General features: G+C 45.6%; 1 protein-coding gene across 3 annotated transcripts in view; it reads left to right on the top strand.

The window, feature by feature from the left end:
* The first annotated feature begins 4,044 nt into the window (after window positions 1-4,044).
* The window catches only part of LOC140917584 (cell adhesion molecule CEACAM15), a 63,640-nt gene continuing 45,187 nt past the window's right edge, over window positions 4,045-22,497 (top strand). For all 3 annotated transcript variants that reach the window (XM_073360715.1, XM_073360713.2, XM_073360712.2), the window contains exons 1-4: window positions 4,045-4,133; window positions 5,632-5,764; window positions 6,731-6,785; window positions 20,414-20,758. In XM_073360715.1, the coding sequence (XP_073216816.1) occupies window positions 6,731-6,785; window positions 20,414-20,758 (400 nt within the window). In that variant the 5' untranslated portion in view covers window positions 4,045-4,133; window positions 5,632-5,764. The remainder of the gene's footprint in view (window positions 4,134-5,631; window positions 5,765-6,730; window positions 6,786-20,413; window positions 20,759-22,497) is intronic.

Below are 22,497 nucleotides of genomic sequence, written 5' to 3'. Positions count from 1 at the left end.
TGGATCAGGCACGTACACAAGTACTGTTGGTTTCTGTATTCAGAGTGGTTTCACAGAAGTACAACACTGTCTTCCTTTTCTTCTTTACAGAGTCTTTGACACACTTCTACCTGCCCTCTTCAGAGGAGTCCATTCACTTCTTTCATGAGTCCTGTGTGTCTGCCTTTGTTTTCTTGTCTCATTGGACCACCCCAGTCTTACCCTATAGGCTAATATTCCAAATGCTTTTTAATTGTTTTGGTTTCATTGTGAGGTACATAGTATCGGTACTGAATAAATTGCATCAAAATAGTTATATATATGCCTTCTTTTTTGGTGGGTTGATTTTTTTTCTATTACTTTCCCTTCCAATTTTTTTTCCAACCCAAACTCTTAAGGTAGGAGAGGTCATTTTTAAAAATAAACAATATTCTAAACTATCCCTTAGATATTATTTATTGAGATTTTATGATGCCAATGCTTACACAGTTGGTGGTCTATAAAGTGTAAGTAACCCTAATCAGTACACAAATTCTAACAAAACAGGAATCAAATTACCAAATAAGAGCCTGATCAAATTCTCATATCGTGGAGAGTGGATGGAGATGAATGAGTACATGGGTGGGTGGATGAATGGGGGAGGGCATTGAATCAGGATCTATACCCACGTCCACATGTGGCCCATTCAGCTATCAAGTTATCCCTGTAAAAATGTCCATACAAGGTGGGTTAAGCAGCATGTTCAAAGTTCTGGCTGACTGAGTGGGAGATGAGTATTTCAAATTCACAGGGAGCTTCACAGAGCTTGTCCTGCATGATCTCCCCCATAGAATCCCAGTGGCTCCATTCCAGGTGATTTATCAGTCACACATGGGGCAGCAGGGCAGTGGGAGAGAGATGCGGTGTCTGAGAACATCACAGAATGGAGATCAGTGGTGCCAACATCATCAGTGGTGCCAACATCATAAGCTCTTTTAGATGCTTACCGCAGCCTACTAATTATCTCACTCTTATCTCAGCTCTTATCTTTTCCTGGAGGAGATGGCGAAAAACTACAAACAAATGAACTAGTTCATGTCCTCAGTGTGTTCATACTTGAGGCTACAATATATTCCTATACCCAGCAAACTGCTAGGGCAGGAGGAATATTAGAATATGTAATTTAAAAGAAATAAGACAATTGATTCAAAGTGTGTAATTTATGTAAACAAAACAGCTTCCAAAATGGTACTGTAGACTTATGTGAAAAGAATGAAATGACACAGCTACACATGGGGGTGGCATATGTCATTAGGCTCTGCTTCAAATGGAGGTCAGAAAAATGCTTTTCCTCTAGCAGGCTCTCCAGGGCTCAGGGAGATATGCAGGGCGATTCCCCCTGCTCAAGAGGCAGGTCTGTGACATTCTATACCTTGGGGGAGTGAACTGTGACCCCTATATTCCTCATTTTCATATAATTGTGATCTTACATATAAAGCATGCCTTGTAAGGTATCCAGGGAAAGGTTATGATCTGCTGAAAGTCATTTCTCTATCCATATATGTGTATCATTAATGCATATGAAATAATTAGAATTGTATTGTATGGTGGTCACTAAAACATGCTGTAAATTGGGGAATCAGCCAGATATTAGTTCCCCAGAGGCAACAGCAAGGAAAGTAACCAATGCTTGGGCAGGGTGTCAATCAGCCCATCAACAGCCATTGCCCAGCAAGGGAGCTACAATGCAATGACTCACCTGCATGAGCCACACCAGGGGAATTGCTCAACCTTGCTTGGAGAGACTCAGCAATGTCCCCCAGACATGCCTGGCCTTGTGTTCCCCAAGCACATGGACTGAGGGTATAAAACAGACAGAGTGGACACATACTGGGCCCTTCTCCTGCCCCCACGTTCACTGCAAGCAACTAAGACACTGAGAAGAAGACAAGACTCCAACAGAGGATATTGGCCCAGGTTTAAGGAAAAAACCTGTATATTAAGAACTTTAATGTCCAGTGGGATGAGAAAAACTGCTTAATCTAGATGTTGCCCAGTCTAATAGGGTTGAGAGTTTAGACTGCGTGCTTTTATTTCTTTTGGTAACTAACTCTGACTTTTTGCCTATCACTTAATATCACTTAAAATCTATCTTTGTAGTTAATAAATTTGTTTGTTTATTCTACCTGAAGCAGTGCATTTGGGATAACAAGACTGGTGCATGTCAATTTCTTTGTTAAACTGACAAACTCATATAAGCTTGCAGCGTCCAGGGGGCATAACTGACACTACAAGACAGAGGTTCCTAGGGTTGTGTCTGGGACAGGAGATATTGGCTAGTGTCATTCGGTTGCCCAATCTAAGGAGCAGCTTACATGCCAGAGGCTGTGCGCGAACAGCCCAGGAGTGGGGGTTCTCACAGCAGAGCAGGGTAAGGCTGGCTTCCAGAGTTAACGACTGGAATGACCTAGCAGATCACTGGTCCGGATAACACCAGGGGAATGTCACATTTGACAAATGGTGGCCCAATTCCCTGTTCCAGAAGAAAAAAGGATCTGAGGTGGAAGCCACCAGTTGCTCAATCTGCTATAGATGGTCATTGATGGCCTGTACTAAAAATCCTCTGTGCTGGTGGCCCAACCTCCAGGCAAATGGTCACTGATGACCACTTGTACTGATTTGGTGGCATATTAATTCCACCATCTTTTGGTGGTGAGGTTTATTTAGGAGGGGATCAGCTAACTGGGATGAAAAGGGAAGGGGTTCAGAAGGACAGGACAGGAGAGAAGAAGATTAAGAGGAGTAGGTAGGGTGACCAGACAGCAAGTGTGAAAAATTGGGACAGGGTGGGGGGTAATAGGTGCCTATAGAAGACAAAGCCCTAAATATCGGGACTGTCCCTATAAAATTGGGACATCTGGTCACTCTAGGAGTAGGTGTGGAGTGGAGACGTAGGGAAAGGGAAGATTGGAGCAAACAGCCCATCAGCACAGGGTAGAGAAGTTAGTTGCATGGTTTATATGAGCTAATGGTTTGCACGAGGCTACCAGGAAATAATTCTGTTGGATTAAAACAATAGCTCCTCTATTGAAATATAGCATTTATTCAGAAGGTCAAAATATGAGACGGAGACAAAAATGCTTCCAGGTAATATATCGCTGTTTACACTGGGGGCACGTCTACACTTAAAATGCTGTAGCACTTCAATGAAGACACTACTCTACTGACGGGAGAGCTTCTCCTGTCAGCGTCGTTAATCCACATTCACAAGAGGCAGTAGCTATATCGATGGGAGAAGCGCTCCTGCCGACACAGCCATGTCTTCCCGAGTCCTGTACAGATACAAAACTTGTATCCGCATCCGATCTGCGATCCACCAACATAAAGTGGATATCTGCAGATTTGCAGGGTTCTAGATATAAAATTTGGATCCACATCCATCCATGATCCACAAACATGGTCCACTGATGTCTGCATCCGTGGATATCGGCAGATTTGCAGGGCTGTAGGTATAACGAAGTTGTTCTGGGGCATGGGTTTTTCACACCCCTGAGCGAGGCAGTTATACCAATGTACGTTGATAGTGTAGAGCTGGCCCTATGCTTTCAACGTGTGCCAGTATTGGACATCGCTTAGGGGCATGGACACCAGTAAGCCACGCAGTTACTGCCCAACTCCGGGGCCAGGTCTACACTATAAAAACTTAGGGCAGGGCTACACTACAAACTTGCATCAGAGCTGCTGCACCAACGCAGCTGTGTCACTGTAGGGCTTCTGGTCAAGACTCTCTGAGCGGATGGGAGAGAGCTCTCGGGCTGGCTTAGTTACTCCACCTTGGCAAGAGGCAGTAGTTATGTCTACACAGGGTGAAGGTCGGTATAACTTCGTCTCAGGGGCAGGGCTGGATTTTTCACACCCTTGAGCGATGTAGTTATACGAAGTATGTTGTGTATAACTGGCCTTACATGGGTTTAACTGCCTCGCTCAGGGGTGTGAAAAATCTGTCCCCCCACATACTGATCTGATAGGCCGGGCTTCATGTAGACCTGCCTCTAAAGCCCTACCGGGGAGGAGCCTTATAGAGCAAGGCGAGGTCACGGAGGGAAGGCAGCGGATATCATTCACCTGGGTCTTTAGCAGCCCTGGCCGCCGCCCTAGGATTGCTATTAACCGGGGTAAGTATGTTGTGTCATGTACAATTTAGGTTCGGATCCGCTGTTGGCGATCTGGCACCTTCTTGCCCCGGCTGCCAGCTGTTCGCTGGGCTTGTCTTTACTTTCGGTTTCACTCTTAGTCCGGTCACCCCGTCCCCAGCTGGGATTTTGCGCCCCTGATAGGATCTTTTATACCCCACCCCACCCCCCGCATGGGGCCAGCGCTGGGAAGAGGGTTACTAGGAAGGTTTCTTTGGTGCTTTTCTTCTCCTGCCCCCGCCGTGCAGGAGACCCGCGCTGCCCAGAACAAAGGGAAGAGGAAATCTGCCCGGAGCGCGTCCCTCTGCGGGCCGAGCCTCCGGCCCTTTTACACAACGATCTGCCCCAGCGACCCTTCTGTAGGTTTCTACGGACCGGGGTGCACCCGATCCTTGGCAGGCGCAGGCGGCTTACGGGTGTGGCCAGCACTGAGCGGTCAGACGCAAAAATCACAGCTTCCCTTCTCCCCGCAACGCAGCCCGCAGAGCACCCTGCGAGAGCCTCCATGCTTGGGCGTGTGCAGCTTTCTGGACTCTCCGCTTGTCGTGGCTCGGTGTGGGAGCCGGGCTTGGAGCAGAGGGTGCACCAGGGAGAGTTCACAGAAGAAGCCTTTATCTGCAGAGGGCGCCCCAGGGGATGGGAAATGTTTTTAGCTAAACTAGGGACAGGCCGGGGGACGTGTCTGGAAAGCATTCCCTTCCCCTGGGAGCCTGCACCTGGTTCTCTCAAGCCTCTTGGGGAATAGTCAGGGAAATTATTGCGTTATATTCCTGTTTTCTCCCCCAATATTGAATGGCAACACCCTTTTCTACCCCCTCCCCGGGGGACAGGAGATCCAGGAGCCATTCCCCAGGAGTCACAGACTGCTATGAACCTGGATCCTATAAGCATGTTCAGAAGGGTAGTGACATGTAACACTCACTACCTACTGATTAAAAGAAAAGGAGTACTTGTGGCACCTTAGAGACTAAAAAAATTATTTGAGCATAAACTTTAGTGAGCTACAACTCACTTCATCAGATGCATCCTTATGCTCAAATAAATTTTTTAGTCTCTAAGGTGCCACAAGTACTCCTTTTCCTTTTGCGGATGCAGACTAACACGGCTGCTACTCTGAAACCTACCAACTGATTGGCATCTCAAGTTATAACCCAAGTTGTCTTCGCATCTTTTTCATTGTTAACAGGGCCCACAGGATTCTACTGCACCTCTAAATGAAGGAGTGCAGTAGGGAATACTAAATTCTGTGACTAACAATGAATGTGTATTGAGTTCTGATCACAAATATTATGGTAGCCCCCAAATGCTTTGATTGGGGTCAGACCCCATTGTGCTAGGCACCGTGTAGTTGTTATAATCTCTTGCCTTGAAGAGCCTACATCCTGCAAAGGTATGTGTGAGTAACTTTACTCACATGAGCAGCCCAACTGGAAGTTAATAGGACTGTATCAGTAAGGTTAGTGTGTGTATGTGTCTGCAGGATCCAGCTTTGAGACAAGATGCAGCAAGTGGGTATATCAACAAAGAATGAGGGAATTGGAAGAAAGTAATGATAACATGGTTACTTTGGTTCAGTTGGGCATGTGAACACATGAAAATTATTCTAGAATAAGGTAAGTTTTAAATTTAAAGCATTCCAGTGTCACTCCATGTGTAGATGAGCCCTTATTAATGGCATGCTGCTGTTTTAACTGCCACCTAGTTCCTTAAAAAACAGAAACCAAAATAGCACTTATTGCCCACTTCTAAATATTTGAAAACACTAAAACTTAGTGCTGGATGAAGCACTAGAAAATTTCCTGCAATGGCCCCTAGGGAACAAACTATATGTGACCTAAAGGTATCTTTCATGCACTGATACATAAGGTAAGGAACAAACATTTGTAACCAACAATAAACACGTTGGATGTCCACACTAGCCCTTACAAATATGTTAAGTGCCTCAGGTTAATTGATTTCCAGACAGGAGTCAGTGCTTCCGAATTTTCATCCTGCCGGTAAGCTTAGTTCTGGAAGTGTTGTGTCTTCCCGATTGGTCTGCATACTGATCTTCGGCTAAGTACTCAGCTGGTGTAAACTAGTGTTGCTCCAATGAAGTCAATGGAAATGCAACAGTTAACCAAGCTAAGCATCTGGCTTCATGTCACAATTGCTGCTACTTTTTGTGTGTCATTATATTTTGGCTTCTTGGGTCAGACGATTTTCTTGGAGACTTGCCTTTACCTTGGTAAAATGAGCTTAAGAAACCAAGGCAGAGAGTAGTCTCTAGATCAGTATATTCAAGCAATAAGTAGGAGAGAAGGACTTTTCATCGATTGAGTTAGATCTCGTGTAGTTGTGTCCCTGCCTTAGTCTAGCCTTTTACTGGTGTGGAGGAGTGTCTAAGGCCCAGATCCTCAAAGGTATCAATCAATGGCAGATAGGCACCTTAAAATCTTTGAGGGTCTGGGTGTAAACCACCTCCTGTATATCACAGAAAAATAGAATTGTGTTTCTTTCTTGGAAGTTACTGTGGTTTCTTTAATGTTTGGATTCCAGTTTTAAAGTTACTAGATGGTTAAACAGTTTTCCTTTCACAGATGCTGATGTGTTTCTTCTTGGAGACCCTGGGTAAAGGCTGCACATTCATTGCAGGTAATGTGCCCTGGAACTAGGCTCAGTCTGGAAGCAGCTTTAGGGAGCTTTGAACTATGTTTTATAAGTGTCTGTGTTTTAAAATGTGTGAAAGTGATTAGGCTCTTTGTTCTTGAGTCTGGAAGGCTATTTGCCTAACTAAACAGATTTTAAAAAAATCTGTATGTTGATTAAAACAGTTGTTAAGAAGAACTATATAGTGACTGCATTGTGTGTGTCTGTATTATAATGCATCTTGGATGTTACATTTTGGATGGGAAGTTATAGCAACATGTAATTAACTATTTTATGTTAATTGTTACCATTCATCATTATATACTATAGCAACAGAGGACAAAGAGAGCCTCTGCATACATGTAGGTAGAGCAGAAACCTGAGCTGGGATCCAGGCTGCATGAGAACTTGGCTCAATATTTTGTGTTGTGTTGGTGAACGTGTTTCCCCTTCCGCAACTACAATGCCTAAAAAACTTCACAAATTACAGTGGATCTGAGACATGCTAATGGTCACTAACAAAAGAACATTATGGTGGAGCTGTAGCTTCTCCACAGTTAAACTAAAATCTGTAATGCAAATTTTAAGCATTTATTCTGTAGAAACCTAATTGAAATGGCAACAAACCAACCAATCATAACAACAGAGGATGTAAAGTTTGAGAACTAGTTATCAAATAATAAAAAATGTATTGATAAAGAGAGACTCCTAAAGTTCAAAACCATCCCTTTTGATGAGAAATCTAAACCGCTCTGAGATGTGTCATTTGTTTACACGGTTGTTCCTCAAGTGCTGATTCTGTCAGTTACACATCGATAGTGTTTGTCTATGGAGCGTTTTATAACTTTGTTTTCATGATAGCAAATTTGTGCACCAAGCCAAATCCTCCAAAATATCTGCTGTGGGATGAATGCTCTCACTAGGGGGCAACAAAATGGCCAACAGATTCCCTCACCAGATGCTCTGTTGCCTAGGGAAAGCATCCCTGAGCTGGGCAAAAGACTAGAAGTTCAACTCTCAATTCTTCTAACTTCCGCTGTCCCATACAATTCACTGTATTAATAAGGCCATAAACTCCCAACCTTAAAAGACAGGGAAATGCTCCTGAACACCCCTATCTTTTAAAATAAGTAAGAGAGCTTACAGAAGATCACAGTCAGGAACAGAAACTAGGTTTCTGTTTCTAACATGACACATTCCAATCTGATAGACTAAACCACATGCTTTTTAGACTGAGTAAGCCAGTTTTGGTTCCCCTGTATCTAATCACTAAAAAAACACTCATCTTCCAGAGCCAGAGAGAGAATCCAGGATTCCTGATCATCAGTACCCTACTGTTGACTAATAAATAGTTGTGTAACCAGGTGGGGAAAATGTGTGTCAAGTCCTCCTCCAGTGGCTGATGTTCTCTACTACTGGTTACTCCTGTAGCTCCAGTAATAAGGGTTTATGCTCCAGTTCGGAAGGTCAAGGTGTTCATGCTCTGCTGCTCATCTGTGAGTAGGCTCAGAAGGATTCAGTTTTTGTTGATAAACATTGATTCTATTGTACACACAAAAACCAATGGAAAAAATATTTCTATTGATGATAATATAAACTTACAGATAGGCAAGATAAGAAATACTCTGCCTGAGAACTTATTAGAGTTTAAGGATATCTACTTGGTATTTTTTGGCATGTGATGTTGACAGTTTGTGTTTTCATGGTTATAAAGTTTTAACTTTTTGAGTCTCAGCATCTACTGCCATTAAACCATTATTGTCTAACCCCCCCTCACCATAATTTCCTGCGGTTGTGAAAATGTAAATCAATAAAGAAGTTGGAAAAAATGCTTTAGAATAGACATTTATATTATCCATCAAAACTATAATAAAGATTAAATTCTTCCAAGCCTGTCTCTGCGGGATAGGATGGTTGTACATGATTTACGCTGTGATTAACCTTCTTTATCATAGTTTAAGTTCCAAAACTGTTTCAATCTGTAAATTATGGTGACTCGCCAAAATGCATCCATTGCACCATTCAGTAGTTTGTCACATTTTGCTGATGTAACCCACTGATCACTGTGTGTGTTGTCCCAATCCACAGAGAATGTGAGGCTGTGAGAGTTCTCCTGAGAGCCTGCTTCTTTAAGACAGACTATAAAGGCTTATGCATTTAGCTCTGGTGGTCATCAGTTCAGGTCCCTGTGTTGGCCAGAATGGTGGTCATTACTCCTGCAAGTGTCATACCAAGGACTAGAAACCCGGAGAAAAAATGAGTGCAATGGGCAGACCTGCTGGTGGAATACAGGCATGTGCCATGCTGCTGCAACAACATCTAGGTGTATTCAGTTTACAGAAGTCCATGAGAGAATCAATGGAGTGATTTTGGAAGTTACTGATCACACAGACCCCTTGGTGAAGGTTCCCTCCATCTGCCGGGAGATGTGTCACTGCTGAACATGGAGTATTGTTCTTCATGTACGTACTTCCAGTAACTTTTAAATGAGAATAAGATATAGATACAAAGAACTGACTGCATCGTGTTACAGTCTCACACTCTTCACAAGGGTTGACATTGTGATGTCAGCAGCATTAAGGCAGAAGAACATCCCAAGTGCACGGAATGTGTAACAAGAAGGTGCTGGTCCGTTGATACAAAAGCAGAGGAGGTCTCATTAAGGTTTTGTATTCAAGAGCAAGTTTGAGAACATTGAAGTTTCTCGTTGTGACCTTTCTATATTCTAAATCAGTGGTTCTCAAATGTATTTGTGTCTGCAATAGTTTATGTCCCTCGAGCTGCCCAGTTCTGAAGGGAGAGCAGAGAGCGGCAGCTGCAGGCCAGGCATCCAGCTTTGAATGCAGTACCACCCTCAGCGGCAGTGGAGAAGTAAGGGTGGCATGGAATAAGTAGACCCCTATTCAGCCCAGCACCACACCACTATATCTGGCATCATAGCCCACGCAGTACTGCCCACCATCTCTCTGGGGGCAGGACTTGGGCAGATAGGTAGAATGCATTGGGAATACACTCCTAGGGTGCTGAACTTCCTCACACTCCTGCTCTTTGGGTTGAAGAACCAGTCCCGCTTTTGCCACCAAGGCTGTGCCTTCACTGCAAAGTTAACTTGAGTTATTGATACTCAAATTACTTCTCTCAAGTTAGCCAAGCCTGAGTGAGAGCAGACACACTGCAAAATAACACTCGTGTTGCTGTATCCACACTGGTACTTCACTCAGACGTGTGGTGGTAAAACTTTTGGGGGCGCATCGCATGGTTTTATAGATTAAGGCCAGAAAAGATCGTTATACCATCCCATGTAACACAAGCCAAAGAATTTCACCTGGTTACTGATGCATGGAGACCAAATACTTATGTTTGGCTAAAGCTGACCTTCCAGAAAAGCATCAGTCTTGATCTGAAGAATGCAAGAGATGGAGAAACAGCCGCTTCCCTTGGTAGTTTGTTCCAGGGTACCCAGGGACCTCTAGGTTATCAACTAGCATAGGGCACGGAGGGCTCATAGGATTTTACAAGGATCCTCTGAGTTGGATATAAACATAATAATTCACTAAAGACTGGCATGTGAGATCTCTTCTGGGAGCCGGTAGGCCACTTGTCATCTTAATCATTGCTCTGTGTCTGGATGGGAGAATAATTAAGGAGTTAATGTTTCTATGCTGAAAATTATGTTCCTAGGGCAGATAACCAGCAAGTGACAAACTTCAAACATATTCCTTGCAGGTAGGGGGTAAAAGACACTTCTCTCTCTCCTTGGTCATTGTGGATTGTCTGCTTTACAGGGGAAGTCAGTTTACATACTGAACCTGATTCTAATCAAGGGAGTGCAATATCTTCATGAGAGAGAATTTCCAGGAAGAAATAAAGAGCAGGCAGGGAATCCTGTTTACGGGTAAAGACAGTGAATTGTTGGGGTATAACTGGCAGTGCAGGTACACCCTGGATCTTTCACCAAGGAAGCAAATTGACAGCGTGCCTTGTCTCTTAAATGGAAGATCATAGTCATGCCTGGCTGTACAAAGCTGGAAGGATTTTAGGTGAGCATTGCTCCATAGGCCAGGAAAAGAGCTAGTTAAGTAAGTCTAGGTTCTAGAATGCTTGTTACAATTTTACTTTATATGTAACCATTTGGTTCCAAATCTTCTTTTGCTATCACTTGAGTCTCTATACTTTGTTAAACAAACTCTTACTTGATTTCACTATAAACATATCTCAGTGCTGTCTCTCTAGCGGAGCAGTGATCTGCGTTGAAGCTGGTAAACTGGGGTGTGCTGATGCTTTGGAAACAGTGGATCTGTGACTACTGCGCATGTCTAGTGGAATGGGGGCTGGACACTCCAGGGAGATGCTCAGAGAGCTTGAGGGTTGGAGCGTGCCTATCGCTAACCAATAAAGAGAGAGGGCCCTGCATAGGCCTAGAGGGGACAGTGGAGGGGCAGTGGAGTTAGGGAGCTGACTCCCAATAGGCACAGACAAGACTTCCTCTCACTAAGGGCGGGTGGTGGTGAGGTGCCTCACAATCCTGGGTACCCCCAGGAAGAGTCACATTGGAGTAGTTGGCAGGATCTACACCCCATTTGCTCAAGGCACTTATATACCAGATAACATTGCTACTGGGAGATTCAAAAGTGAGACGGTGGGAAACAGGGAGAGAAAAACTATTATGTTTTGTTGTTTTGGGTTTATTTTAGGAAAGGGAAACAGAAGAAAAGACAACGCAAAATGAGCAAGCAAGAAACCTGAGCCAAACAGACCAGTGCTCAGTTTGAGCATCTGTGCACAGAACGTGGATTAGTTGCTATAGGGAAAACCCTTGAGGAAATGAGATCTGTGCTCATGAAACATAAGTGAGAGGCAGAGAAGCCAGACTCCTCAAAAAGAAATGGGGGGGGGAGGGGGTGCAGGCTTGGGAACTCTGCCTGGACCACATCCCAGTGAAGCAGTCCTGAAATTAGAACTGGCCAAGATGGAGGTCCAAAAGCTAGTGTTAGCCACGAGGACCAAAAGGCTGGAATTAACAGAAAGAGTTAGACAGAGGGCAGCAGACAAGCATTGGCAGGAGACAGAGAAAGCAGCACAAGTGGGGGCCCACTGGAGACTCATGCAGCTGGACAGTGGGAAGCCGAGAAGTAACAGCAGGAGGCAAAAGCCCAAGAAAGGGAGATGGAAAGGCAGCATGAGTTTAAAAAGCTGGAAATGCAAGGATGGAACCACCAGCCCATGGATCACGCAGCTGAGACAAACTGCCTGAGTTACAGGGAGCCTGGTTGCATTGGGAAGATTTGACCACCTTCAAAAAGATGTGTGGAGTACACAGAATCCCAGCTGAGCAGAGAATGACTGTCTTACTCCCCAAACTGCCTGGTAGAGCTGTACAAATTTTGAATAATATGGATGTAAATGATGCTATGTTGTATGATTGGGTTAAGGGGGTTTGTGTTTAAAAGGTTTCAGATTACTCCAGAGGCATATTACCTAAAGTTTAGATGCCTCAGACAATGTGGAAAGTTACGTTACAGGGAACAGGTTTGGAAAATGGGGAATTATTTGACAAAGTGAACAAAAAGTACAGGGGCAGAAACTTATGACAGGTTGGTAGATCTGTTTTGCTCCTGTTCTGTGATGTCTGCTCTGATGAGGTGAGGATAGCAGTGGGGAAAATCCCCAGTACCTGTAGTTGGGACAGCTGACTCTTACATACAATTGAGATCATTCATAGAGTCCAGGTCCCAAAGGGAAGGGCAGAAGCCTGTAATAAAAGGGAGGGCCTGGCTTGTTTCTGGGAAAAAGGAGGAAGGAGAGGGGACTAAATGCCCGTCCTCCTGGTAACTCTAATTATTGGACCCCATCCCAAGAAGAAGGTCCAAGAAGGTGCTTCTCATGTGGACTGCTTGCTTGAATAAATGGAGAAAAAATGCCATATCTCTCCCGGTTAATGCAGCTACCCTCGAGTCAGAGACTTCAGTGGTGGCAGAAGGAGATCTAGTTAATTTGTTAAAGTCTGACCTCCTGGAGGTAGACAAAGAGTTTATTAAAGGGGCCAAAGTAAATGGTAAAGTGGTCTGGGGTGGAGAGACACAGGAGCCTAGGTTTCCCTAGTCAGGAAATATGTGATTAAGGAGAGAGGTGGTAAAACTCCTGATCTTGGGCAGTTTAGAACCACAGTGCCTTTCGCCTGCATTGAATTAGAGTGAGAAGATTTAATGGGTACTTTAAACATGGGAGAGCTTAAGAATTTACCTGCTGATGTGTTGGTGGGAAGAGACGTAATATCACTGGCCAAAGCCATTAACTTTGTGATCCACAGCAAGAGGCAATATGTACCTCAGTTCCCAGAAGTAAGTTCTGAGGAGGAAGGGGCAGCTGAGGGGGGAGAGGAGCCCTCCGCGCCCTTAGCAGCAGCAAGTTGTGATGCATCTCCAGGGAAGGGGAGGGGAAGGAAGGGAGGAGTTGGCCCCTTTCCTGAGACAGCTCTCAATGCAAGCAAAAGCCAAATGGATTTTGCTACAGGGCAAAGTGCAGAGATTTCCCTAGAAAGCATATGGGAGGCTATCCTCACCAATATCGCAGACAGAGAGAATGGGGCAGTTCTTTACTGAAGAGGGAAGAATTTACAGGAAATTCCCAGCTGGGAAAAGTAGAAGTCCTGGGGAGCTCAACAAACAACTGATCATGTCCCCAAAGCATCATGCGGTGTTAATGCTGCTAGCCCACGATTGCCCTTTTGCTGGTCCCTTAAGACTGGAGAGGACATATGAAAGGCTAAGGGAAAACTTCTCTTGCTGACAAGAATAGTATTCTTGTCAGCAAGTTAAGGAAGTATGGGCTGGATGAATGCACTATAAGGTGGGTAGAAAGCTGGCTAAATTGTCGGGCTCAACGGGTAGTGATCAATGGCTCCATGTCTAGTTGGCAGCCGGTATCAAGTGGAGTGCCCCAAGGGTCGGTCCTGGGGCCGGTTTTATTCAATATCTTCATAAATGATCTGGAGGATGGTGTGGATTGCACTCTCAGCAAATTTGCGGATGATACTAAACTGGGAGGAGTGGTAGATACGCTGGAGGGGAGGGATAGGATACAGAAGGACCTAGACCAATTGGAAGATTGGGCCAAAAGGAATCTGATGAGGTTCAATAAGGATAAGTGCAGGGTCCTGCACTTAGGACGGAAGAACCCAATGCACAGCTACAGACTAGGGACCGAATGGCTAGGCAGCAGTTCTGCAGAAAAGGACCTAGGGGTGACAGTGGACGAGAAGCTGGATATGAGTCAGCAGTGTGCCCTTGTTGCCAAGAAGGCCAATGGCATTTTGGGATGTATAAGTAGGGGCATAGCGAGCAGATCGAGGGACGTGATCGTTCCCCTCTATTCGACATTGGTGAGGCCTCATCTGGAGTACTGTGTCCAGTTTTGGGCCCCACACTTCAAGAAGGATGTGGATAAATTGGAGAGAGTCCAGCGAAGGGCAACAAAAATGATTAGGGGTCTGGAACACATGAGTTATGAGGAGAGGCTGAGGGAGCTGGGATTGTTTAGCCTGCAGAAGAGAAGAATGAGGGGGGATTTGATAGCTGCTTTCAACTACCTGAAAGGGGGTTCCAAAGAGGATGGCTCTAGACTGTTCTCAATGGTAGCAGATGACAGAACGAGGAGTAATGGTCTCAAGTTGCAGTGGGGGAGGTTTAGATTGGATATTAGGAAAAACTTTTTCACTAAGAGGGTGGTGAAACACTGGAATGCGTTACCTAGGGAGGTGGTAGAATCTCCTTCCTTAGAGGTTTTTAAGGTCAGGCTTGACAAAGCCCTGGCTGGGATGATTTAACTGGGAATTGGTCCTGCTTTGAGCAGGGGGTTGGACTAGATGACCTTCTGGGGTCCCTTCCAACCCTGATATTCTATGATTCTATGATTCTCTTGGCCCAATACTTAGAACAAGGTACACGGATACTGCAGGACTTGCAACTTACGTCAAAAGTGGAACAAGCCTGTTGGGCACTTTAGGATCCTTTGCATCCTTTACTAGTAATCAGAGAAGCATTTTTTCAGGGTTGCCGTAGATATTACAGGACCCTTACCCAGGCCAACCCACAGAGGGAAAAGATTTTTATTAGTGGTGGTGGATTTTGCTGCCTGGTGTTCAGAAGCCGTGCACCATCAAATGCAGAAGATAGAAGAGTGCCTCAGCAACTGTTTCCTGTATTTAGCAGGCTGGGCTTTCCAAAGGAAATCTTATCAGATCGTGGGTCGCATTTCATGTCCCAGCTATTTGGTGTGTAATAAAGGGTGTGTGAGGGAAAGCAACTGAAATCTGCCCTGTTCCACCTAAAAAACAATGGTTTAGTGGAGATGGTCAACAGAACCCTAAAATCTATGCTGAAAAGGTATGTAAACAAGAGACCAAGAGACTGGGATATAATGTCCCCGTATCTGCTTATCATGAAGTGCCTCAAGCATCCATGGGGTTCATCCCATTTGAGCTCCTGTTCGGAGAAAAGTCAGATGTCCCCTGGATCTCATCAGAGACTCCTGGGAGGGTGGCTCGGAAGCAGAGGGGGGAACCAGTGGCTGAATATGCGCAAAGGTTTAGGGAGAAATTGATGGTGCAGTGAAACCTCCAAAAAGCCAGGAAGCTCACAAAGAATAATATGATCGCAACACCTGTGATTGCTCATTTCATGCAGGGGTTTGGTACTGGTGTTACTCCTTGTCAGAAGCATAGGCATAGTTTGACTGCTATATTTGGGGGGGCAAAGTGCAGGCATGCATGCACGCAGGAGCGCATGCTGAAGCCAGTTCCCTCAGCTCAGTCCCGCCCTGCCTGGAGTGGTACCTGGGCTGCCGGTGCTGTGGGAGGATAGGCCAGCTTAACGAGGGAGCCCCAGCAGCTGCTGCGGCCACCTGAGCATGGGAGCTGCGGCCACTCTGGCACCAGCTGCTGCGGCTATATGGCTGCTCTGGTGCCTCCCTGTCCTCCTGGCCACCTCCCTGCTGGGGGGACACCACATGCCGGGCTCCTGCTTCCCCCCAACACACATTACCATATCCCTTTCTCTTCCCCATCCCTTCCCCTCCCCACTGCACCCACCCTATCCCCAACCCGGCGCTCCACCATCCCCTTCTCTTCCCCCTGCCCTGTGCTACCCCGCCTTCCCCACTGTCTCTTCCACCCTTGCCCTGCCCCCCCTGCCCCGCCCCCGTGGGCTCTCACAGTTGTACAGGAGAGGGGGGCACTAGGACCCAGGAGGCAGTGTCCAGCTGCAGAGGTAGTGACCCAGGGCAGCTGCTCCATCCCTCTCCCTGCAGGACCTGGCCGCCAGGGACAGGAGCCCAGCAAGCCTGGGGTGGGAGGGGTGCAGCGTGGGAAGGATAGAGCCCCCCAACAGGCCGATGAGCAGAGTAAGCCCTGCCGGGCAGTTCAGCACTCGCAGAAATCGGGTGGGGGGGGTAGTGGCACGTTCCCTCCCTGTACCCCCCATGCTTCGCCTCTCTTTGGGAGGGCATTGCTCCCCTGCCCCACGCCAAACTACGCCCATGGTCAAAAGGTACAAGATGCAGAACTCATGGAAGGGGTTTTGAAGTGGTGGAAAGGGCTAACGATGTTCACTAGAATGTGCAGAGGCCCCCCCCTGCAGGATTACACCTCAGATTGTGCATGCAAACAGGTGAAAAGCACATCACAAGCGTGGAGCCAATGTAACCGTGGTATGCTGTGTAGCGGAGACCTGTAAGCCCCTCGGATTGATCTAATTACTGAATGCCCTAGTGACACCCCGCTAAAGAGCACACGCCCCACAGCAGGCAGACGAAGCTTCCATACGCAAACTGCAGGTGAATGCCCGGAGCCCTGCATACCCCCAGGAAGCATCACGATCATCCTTACTGCTTAGGGATACGGCACTTATTTTTCCAGTTAGAATTCGCCTGACTTTAACTTCCAGCCATCAATTCTTGTTCTCCCTTTCTCCATTGAATTAAAGAACCCATTAGTACCCAGTTGTTTCTCACCATGAAGGTACACAGAGACTGTAATCAAGTGGCATCTCAGTCTTCTTTGGTTATGCCAACCAAAGTCTCTCATTGTAAGGTACTTATTCCAACCCTCAAATTATTTTTCTGGCTCTTCTCTGCACCTTCTCCAGATTTTCAATAATCCTTTTTAAAGGATAGCACTACAGTAAACTGAGTCACTCTATGAAGACCTTTGCAGTATATTGTGAGAGACTCTGTCCTTTCTGAGCATATGTGTGGAAGTTAAAGTAAACCAATTCCAGTTTTGCACACTCCAGATTTCTCTCTGTGGCCTTCACTGCAACTTGTGGCAAGGCATGGGTTCAGCTTGCAGCAATGACTGGTGCCAAATGTTGGCAAAAGGAAGACGATCCAGATCAGTAGACGTGGGGAAGGGCAGTTCGGCAACTAAGGAGAGCACACAGGCTACATGCAGAACTGCCGGACTGGAGATGGCTGATGCAATTTTTTATTGTATTAACAGATCCGTTATTTTAGGCTGATGAATGCTGACTGGTGACCCTGAACCAGGACCACAGTCGCAGAATGGTGTGACTACATCTTCACGCAGACCTCAGCCCAGAACTTCTGCATGAGGGCAGCCCCATGTCCGGATCTGTGTGTCGTGCAAGCCAGTCCATTAGCACCAGGATATGCAGGGGAAGGGCCATACCAGCCCAAAAATGGGTTGCTATTGCCCTCTAGAAGCTGGCTACTGCAGGTGGTTACAGAGCTGTGGGTAATCAGTTCAGCATTGGCAAGTCAGCTGTTGATTTGGTAGTGATGCATGTTTGCCAGGCAACTGTTGTTTTGATTTCACCCCTGCTTGGTGAGGATAGGAAATGTGTCTGAAGTAAGAGCTGTCTTTCAGTGAATAGACTTCCAGCCATCCATGGTACAGGTGTACCTCTTATCATGCCCCTGACCTAGATGACAATGTTTATATAAACAGGAATGGATGAACTTGCTCCTTATGGAGGCCTTGGTAGACCATACAGGGAGGTTCATAAACACCTACATGGGATGCACTGGCAAAGTGCATGAAGCCAGGATAATCTGGAGACCCAGTGTATTCAAATATGGCCAAGCTGGGACCTTATCCACAGTTTTTGGGTACCCACTGTTATAATGGGGGACCTAGCCTATCCTCTACTGCCCTGGCTCATTAAGGCCTACCCTGGTGTGGGATCACATGGCAGAAGACAATCTGACTATGCCCTGAGCAGGTGGTGGAATGTGCATTTGGCCAGCTGAAGACAGGAGGGTGTTGCCTACAAGCCATTTGAACTGCAGTGTATAAAATGCCATTCATGTGATTGAGGCATGCTGTGTACTGCACAAGGATGTGAGGATAAGTGGGAGTACTTTGGCCAGGAATGGGTCACTTGTGCTGTTTTATGGCCTTCATCCAGCCAACCAGAAAGTCCACCTCTGGAAACTGAGACTGGGTTCAGGAGAGCATGGGAAATATCTCTGTGCATCATAACAAGAGAGAAATTGCAACTTTATCTCCCTTTGCATCCCATCCATCCCTACACTTCTCTGCTTATTGCCTGTGTGTGCCAGGTTCCTTCTTCCTAACAAGAAAATGGCAATTGCTTTCTGTTTATTGCCACGAATGTTTTGGTATTTGTGTGTGGCTTTGGGTCATTAGCTTGATGTGGCAAAGGATGGAGGGCTGTGAGGGGAAGGCCAGGGGGGTAGATGGCCTTACAGTTTTTTCGGGCTGTGGTGGCATTGGCTGATGAGAGCTTGCTGGAGATCCCTGGCTGGAAAAGAGAACAGTTCTTCCAGGTCTGTGGTAGAAAACTATCCCTGTGTGCCATGGAACTATTTCATTGTCTGGTGACAGATGGGAAGATTAATTATTTATTAGAGACGACTAGTGAGCTACAGGCTGTGGTGCATGGGGAGTTTGTCTTGCCCCAAAATCTGTCTCTCCGGAGTTCCTGTAGAATGAAAAATTCTTCTGCATCATTCCACAAGTGGACAAAAATTTGCACCATCATAAGCAAGATGTTGATTTAGGATGCAACAGCATAGAACCACCATGAATGTGCCTTTGCAACCTTCCCTCCCACCCCCGCTTTCACCTTAGTACCACTGAATAGCTCAGCTTGGGCAGTCCTGTAATGTCATATGAGGATCCGAGGAGCCCTAGGGTTTTGTTTTGTTTTTTTTGTTCCTGTAACTGTGCAAAAAGGTTAGTAAACTCTGAAACTTTTCAAAGTAGCCCAATTTATTGGAAGTGGGCAGTATTTCAGGAACACCTGGACCAAATGACCTCAAATTTGCTTCAGTCTGCTCAGCCCTTCTTATGGCATAATTATCCAGGACACTCTCCCCATGCGGGTGAATTTTAGATATTAAAAGCAGCTCATCTGTAGTTTGAGGAGGGGAGAGGCGTGTGGCTGGGGAACTGCTGGGCCAAATCACTCCATACTTTCACCACTTATGCTACCTCTGGTCTTGGTGAGGTATCGCAATCTTAAAGAAATTTTGAAAAATTGGCTCTGAAACAGAAAGCTCTGCTCAGCGTTAACTATGGAGTCACGAGTGCGCCGTAATATTTCAAATCACTGTTCAGACAGAACTAGTGAACACTAACAGAAACCGTGTGAGGAAGGTAAGTCCTTTCATTCCCATTTTACAGATGAGGAAAATGAAGCATTCAAATAGGCCAACATATTTAGATATGTCAGTAAGTAGCCTGTTTTTGTTTTTTGTTTTTTCAGATCCTGGGCTCTGGATTGCGTAAAAGGTAGAAGTAAAATAGCCAACTATGATGTGGTGGAGAGGAGTTCACAAAACCCTGTTCTGCAGAACAATTACTTTGAGGCATTTTCAGACAATGTCCTTGACAGACAGTGCAGCCCTATTCACCTGCATTGTGATGCTATCCCTTTCTGCCTGATACTATTCCCATACTCGGCATGTTTTTCAGGAGCGAGTTCTACACAGTGCCCACGAAGTGCAGTTTCACAGAAATGTGTTTTCCAAGAAATGCTGCTTCCCTTCTTGGCTATGAGACAGCATATTCGTTTCAACTACACATCAGTATAGTCCTTGTCCTTGCCCCAGGGCGTGAAGTTTCATCACAAACTGTTGGTGGGATTTCCCCCTTGTTAAAATATAAGCAGCACAGCTTTGCTTACAGTATTATGTTAGAGGCATAAAACCTCTATACTGGAGCTGTCCACTGCCAGGGTAAAACTTGCCTATGCAGGAGATGGGAGCTTTCGCAGGGGCAATCCAAGACTGTGAGTGAACTCCAACAAGACCTAAGGCTTGACTGAAATGTCCTCACTTTCCATTCCAAGTGCCAGGCATGCTTCTTTGACATTGCCTTCACTAACACACCTAGCACAGCAGAGATAATATTAAAAATAAACAACTATAAAACCCTCAGATAATTTTCTTCAAGAGGAAAAAGAAGTAAGGGGGAAAACCCTTGACAAATGCTAGTCCCCTTGTGCAATGCACTTCTGGAAGGTCCTCTGGTGCTAAAGTGGTGAGGATGGTATAAACCTTTGAATGACCTGGTATGGAAAATGCCCTTTGGACTTTGATTTCTGACTGACTCTTTTTTTATGCTTTTCCACTTCTCTTCCCCGTCTCGCTAGTGCTGCTGGTAGCTTTTCAGTGGACTTCAGAAGCAGCAAGACCTCTGGAAAGAAAAACTGCAGCTGTGGGATCCTCAGTGCTGCTGTCTGCACCGGACAACATAAAAGACATCAACTTCATCCAGTGGGAATATCTAAATGGCACCACATGGGACTTCATTGTGCAGTACTATGTGGGGTCACAAAAGCCGACACTCTATGCGCCCTATGGAGACAGAGTCATTTTATATTCGCTTAACGGCTCCCTCTTGCTGGAAAAACTACACGAGACAGACAGCAGGGTCTACAAAGCCAGTATCAATCTGATCGAGAGCGAAGCCAGGACAACCCTTCTGAAAGTTCTCAGTAAGTGAGAGACACTAAGGTCTTACTCTTCCAATGTTTACAGATCAGTACATTAGAAGGATCCATTCAATCCAGGGTGTGAATGGGAATAGTCATAATAGAGGGGGATTTTCAGCAAGCCACAAAGGAGTTGGGAAGGCCAAGACTATAATAGGGTTTCAAAAGAACTAGATAAATTCATGGAGGATAGGTCCATCAATGGCTATTAGCCAGGATAGGCAGAGATGGTGTCCCTAGCCTCTGTTTGCCAGAAGCAAATGGGCGGCAGGGGATGAATCACTTGATTACCTGTTCTGTTCATTCTCTCTGAAGCACCTGGCATTGGCCACTGTCAGCAGACAGGCTACTGGGATAGATGCACCTTTGGTCTGACCCAGTATGGCCATTCTTATGTTCTTATGAGCAGGACGGGATGCTGATGGACTCACTTAGAAATGTCAGGGAGATCTGCGAGCCCCGGAATGGGGAAGGCTGTATCTGATCCTGCACTGGGAAACATGTATAAGGAAGGGGCTCTGAACCCCCAGAATGACGGAGACTCAATGTGTCAGGGAGGTGCTGTGTTCAGTCTGAATGTGCTCTGTGAAACTGCTCTCTGCTCTGGTGGCACCGTGCCCCTTGCTCTGGTGGCCCCATGCACAGAACAGCTTTGATGCCCCTTGTAGGGGAAATCACTTGGGAGTGACTGTCCAGCATGCTACACAGGGAAACATCTGAATGACACCTATTGTTAGTAATGCTCCAGGGTTGAATGCCTGTGCTCGCTCCTTAATGGCCAGCTCTCTAAGCACAGAGCACCAGTTAGAACAGAGCTGAGGGAGGGGAAAATGTAGTGGCAGAAAACCCTGGACAAATCTCACGCGAGGATACAATAGCTCAGCACATCGCCCTCTGAACAAAACAATTGCCCTCACCCTGAGCATTGTGCTTCCATCGTTTATTTTTTGCTTTGTCTGTGTATGGTAGTTATTCATGACAGGGGGTCAATATAGTGAAATTTCCTTTAAACTGGTCTTAGATCCTTATCATCTACAATGTTAATGCAATATTAATGCATTTGTGGCCCATAAATATCTAATATATTTATATTTGTTTTAATTTTTGTAAACATATTACATGGGTCAGATTCTCTATGGGCAATTTGTTTAAAAAAACAGAGCAATGTAAATAAATTAAAATAAATAACTAAAAATTATAACGTCTGGATATATTAAAAGTCCATCTCAGGAAGTCTTGTTTCAGGACTCTTCTCTCTCCAGATATGTTATACAAGGGAAATGGCACAGCAATAATATTGAGAACACGGGAATCCCCATACCAGGTCAGACTGGAAACCTGGCTAGTCCAGTATCCTGTCTCTGACAGTGGCCAATACCAACTGTTTCAGAGGAAGGTGCAAGAAACTCCTTAGTGAACAGTTATGGAATGCCCTGCCCATAGAGGAATTTTCTTCCTAACCTCCTCAGTTAGTGGCTGTCAACCTGTGGCCATGAGTATTTATATTCCTTCTTTTTAAAAAATGTTTGTTTAAGCCTATCTAATGTCACCGTGAATGTTCTCATTAGTAATGTAAATGTCTAATCCTTTTGTGAATCTTACTAAGCTCTTGGCCTAACTGATATCTGGTGGCAGTGAGTTCCATAGGGTAGCAGTGTTTTGGACATTCAGTGCACTGTGCAGCCACCCTGATTCATCTGCTGCTGCTCTTCTCCTTCCATGGTTAAATTGAGGGCCGCTCT

This window comes from Lepidochelys kempii, chromosome 9 (genome assembly GCF_965140285.1).
Source record: "Lepidochelys kempii isolate rLepKem1 chromosome 9, rLepKem1.hap1, whole genome shotgun sequence".
Taxonomy (NCBI): Eukaryota; Metazoa; Chordata; order Testudines; family Cheloniidae; genus Lepidochelys; species Lepidochelys kempii.
This window is presented reverse-complemented; position numbering and strand designations above follow the sequence as displayed.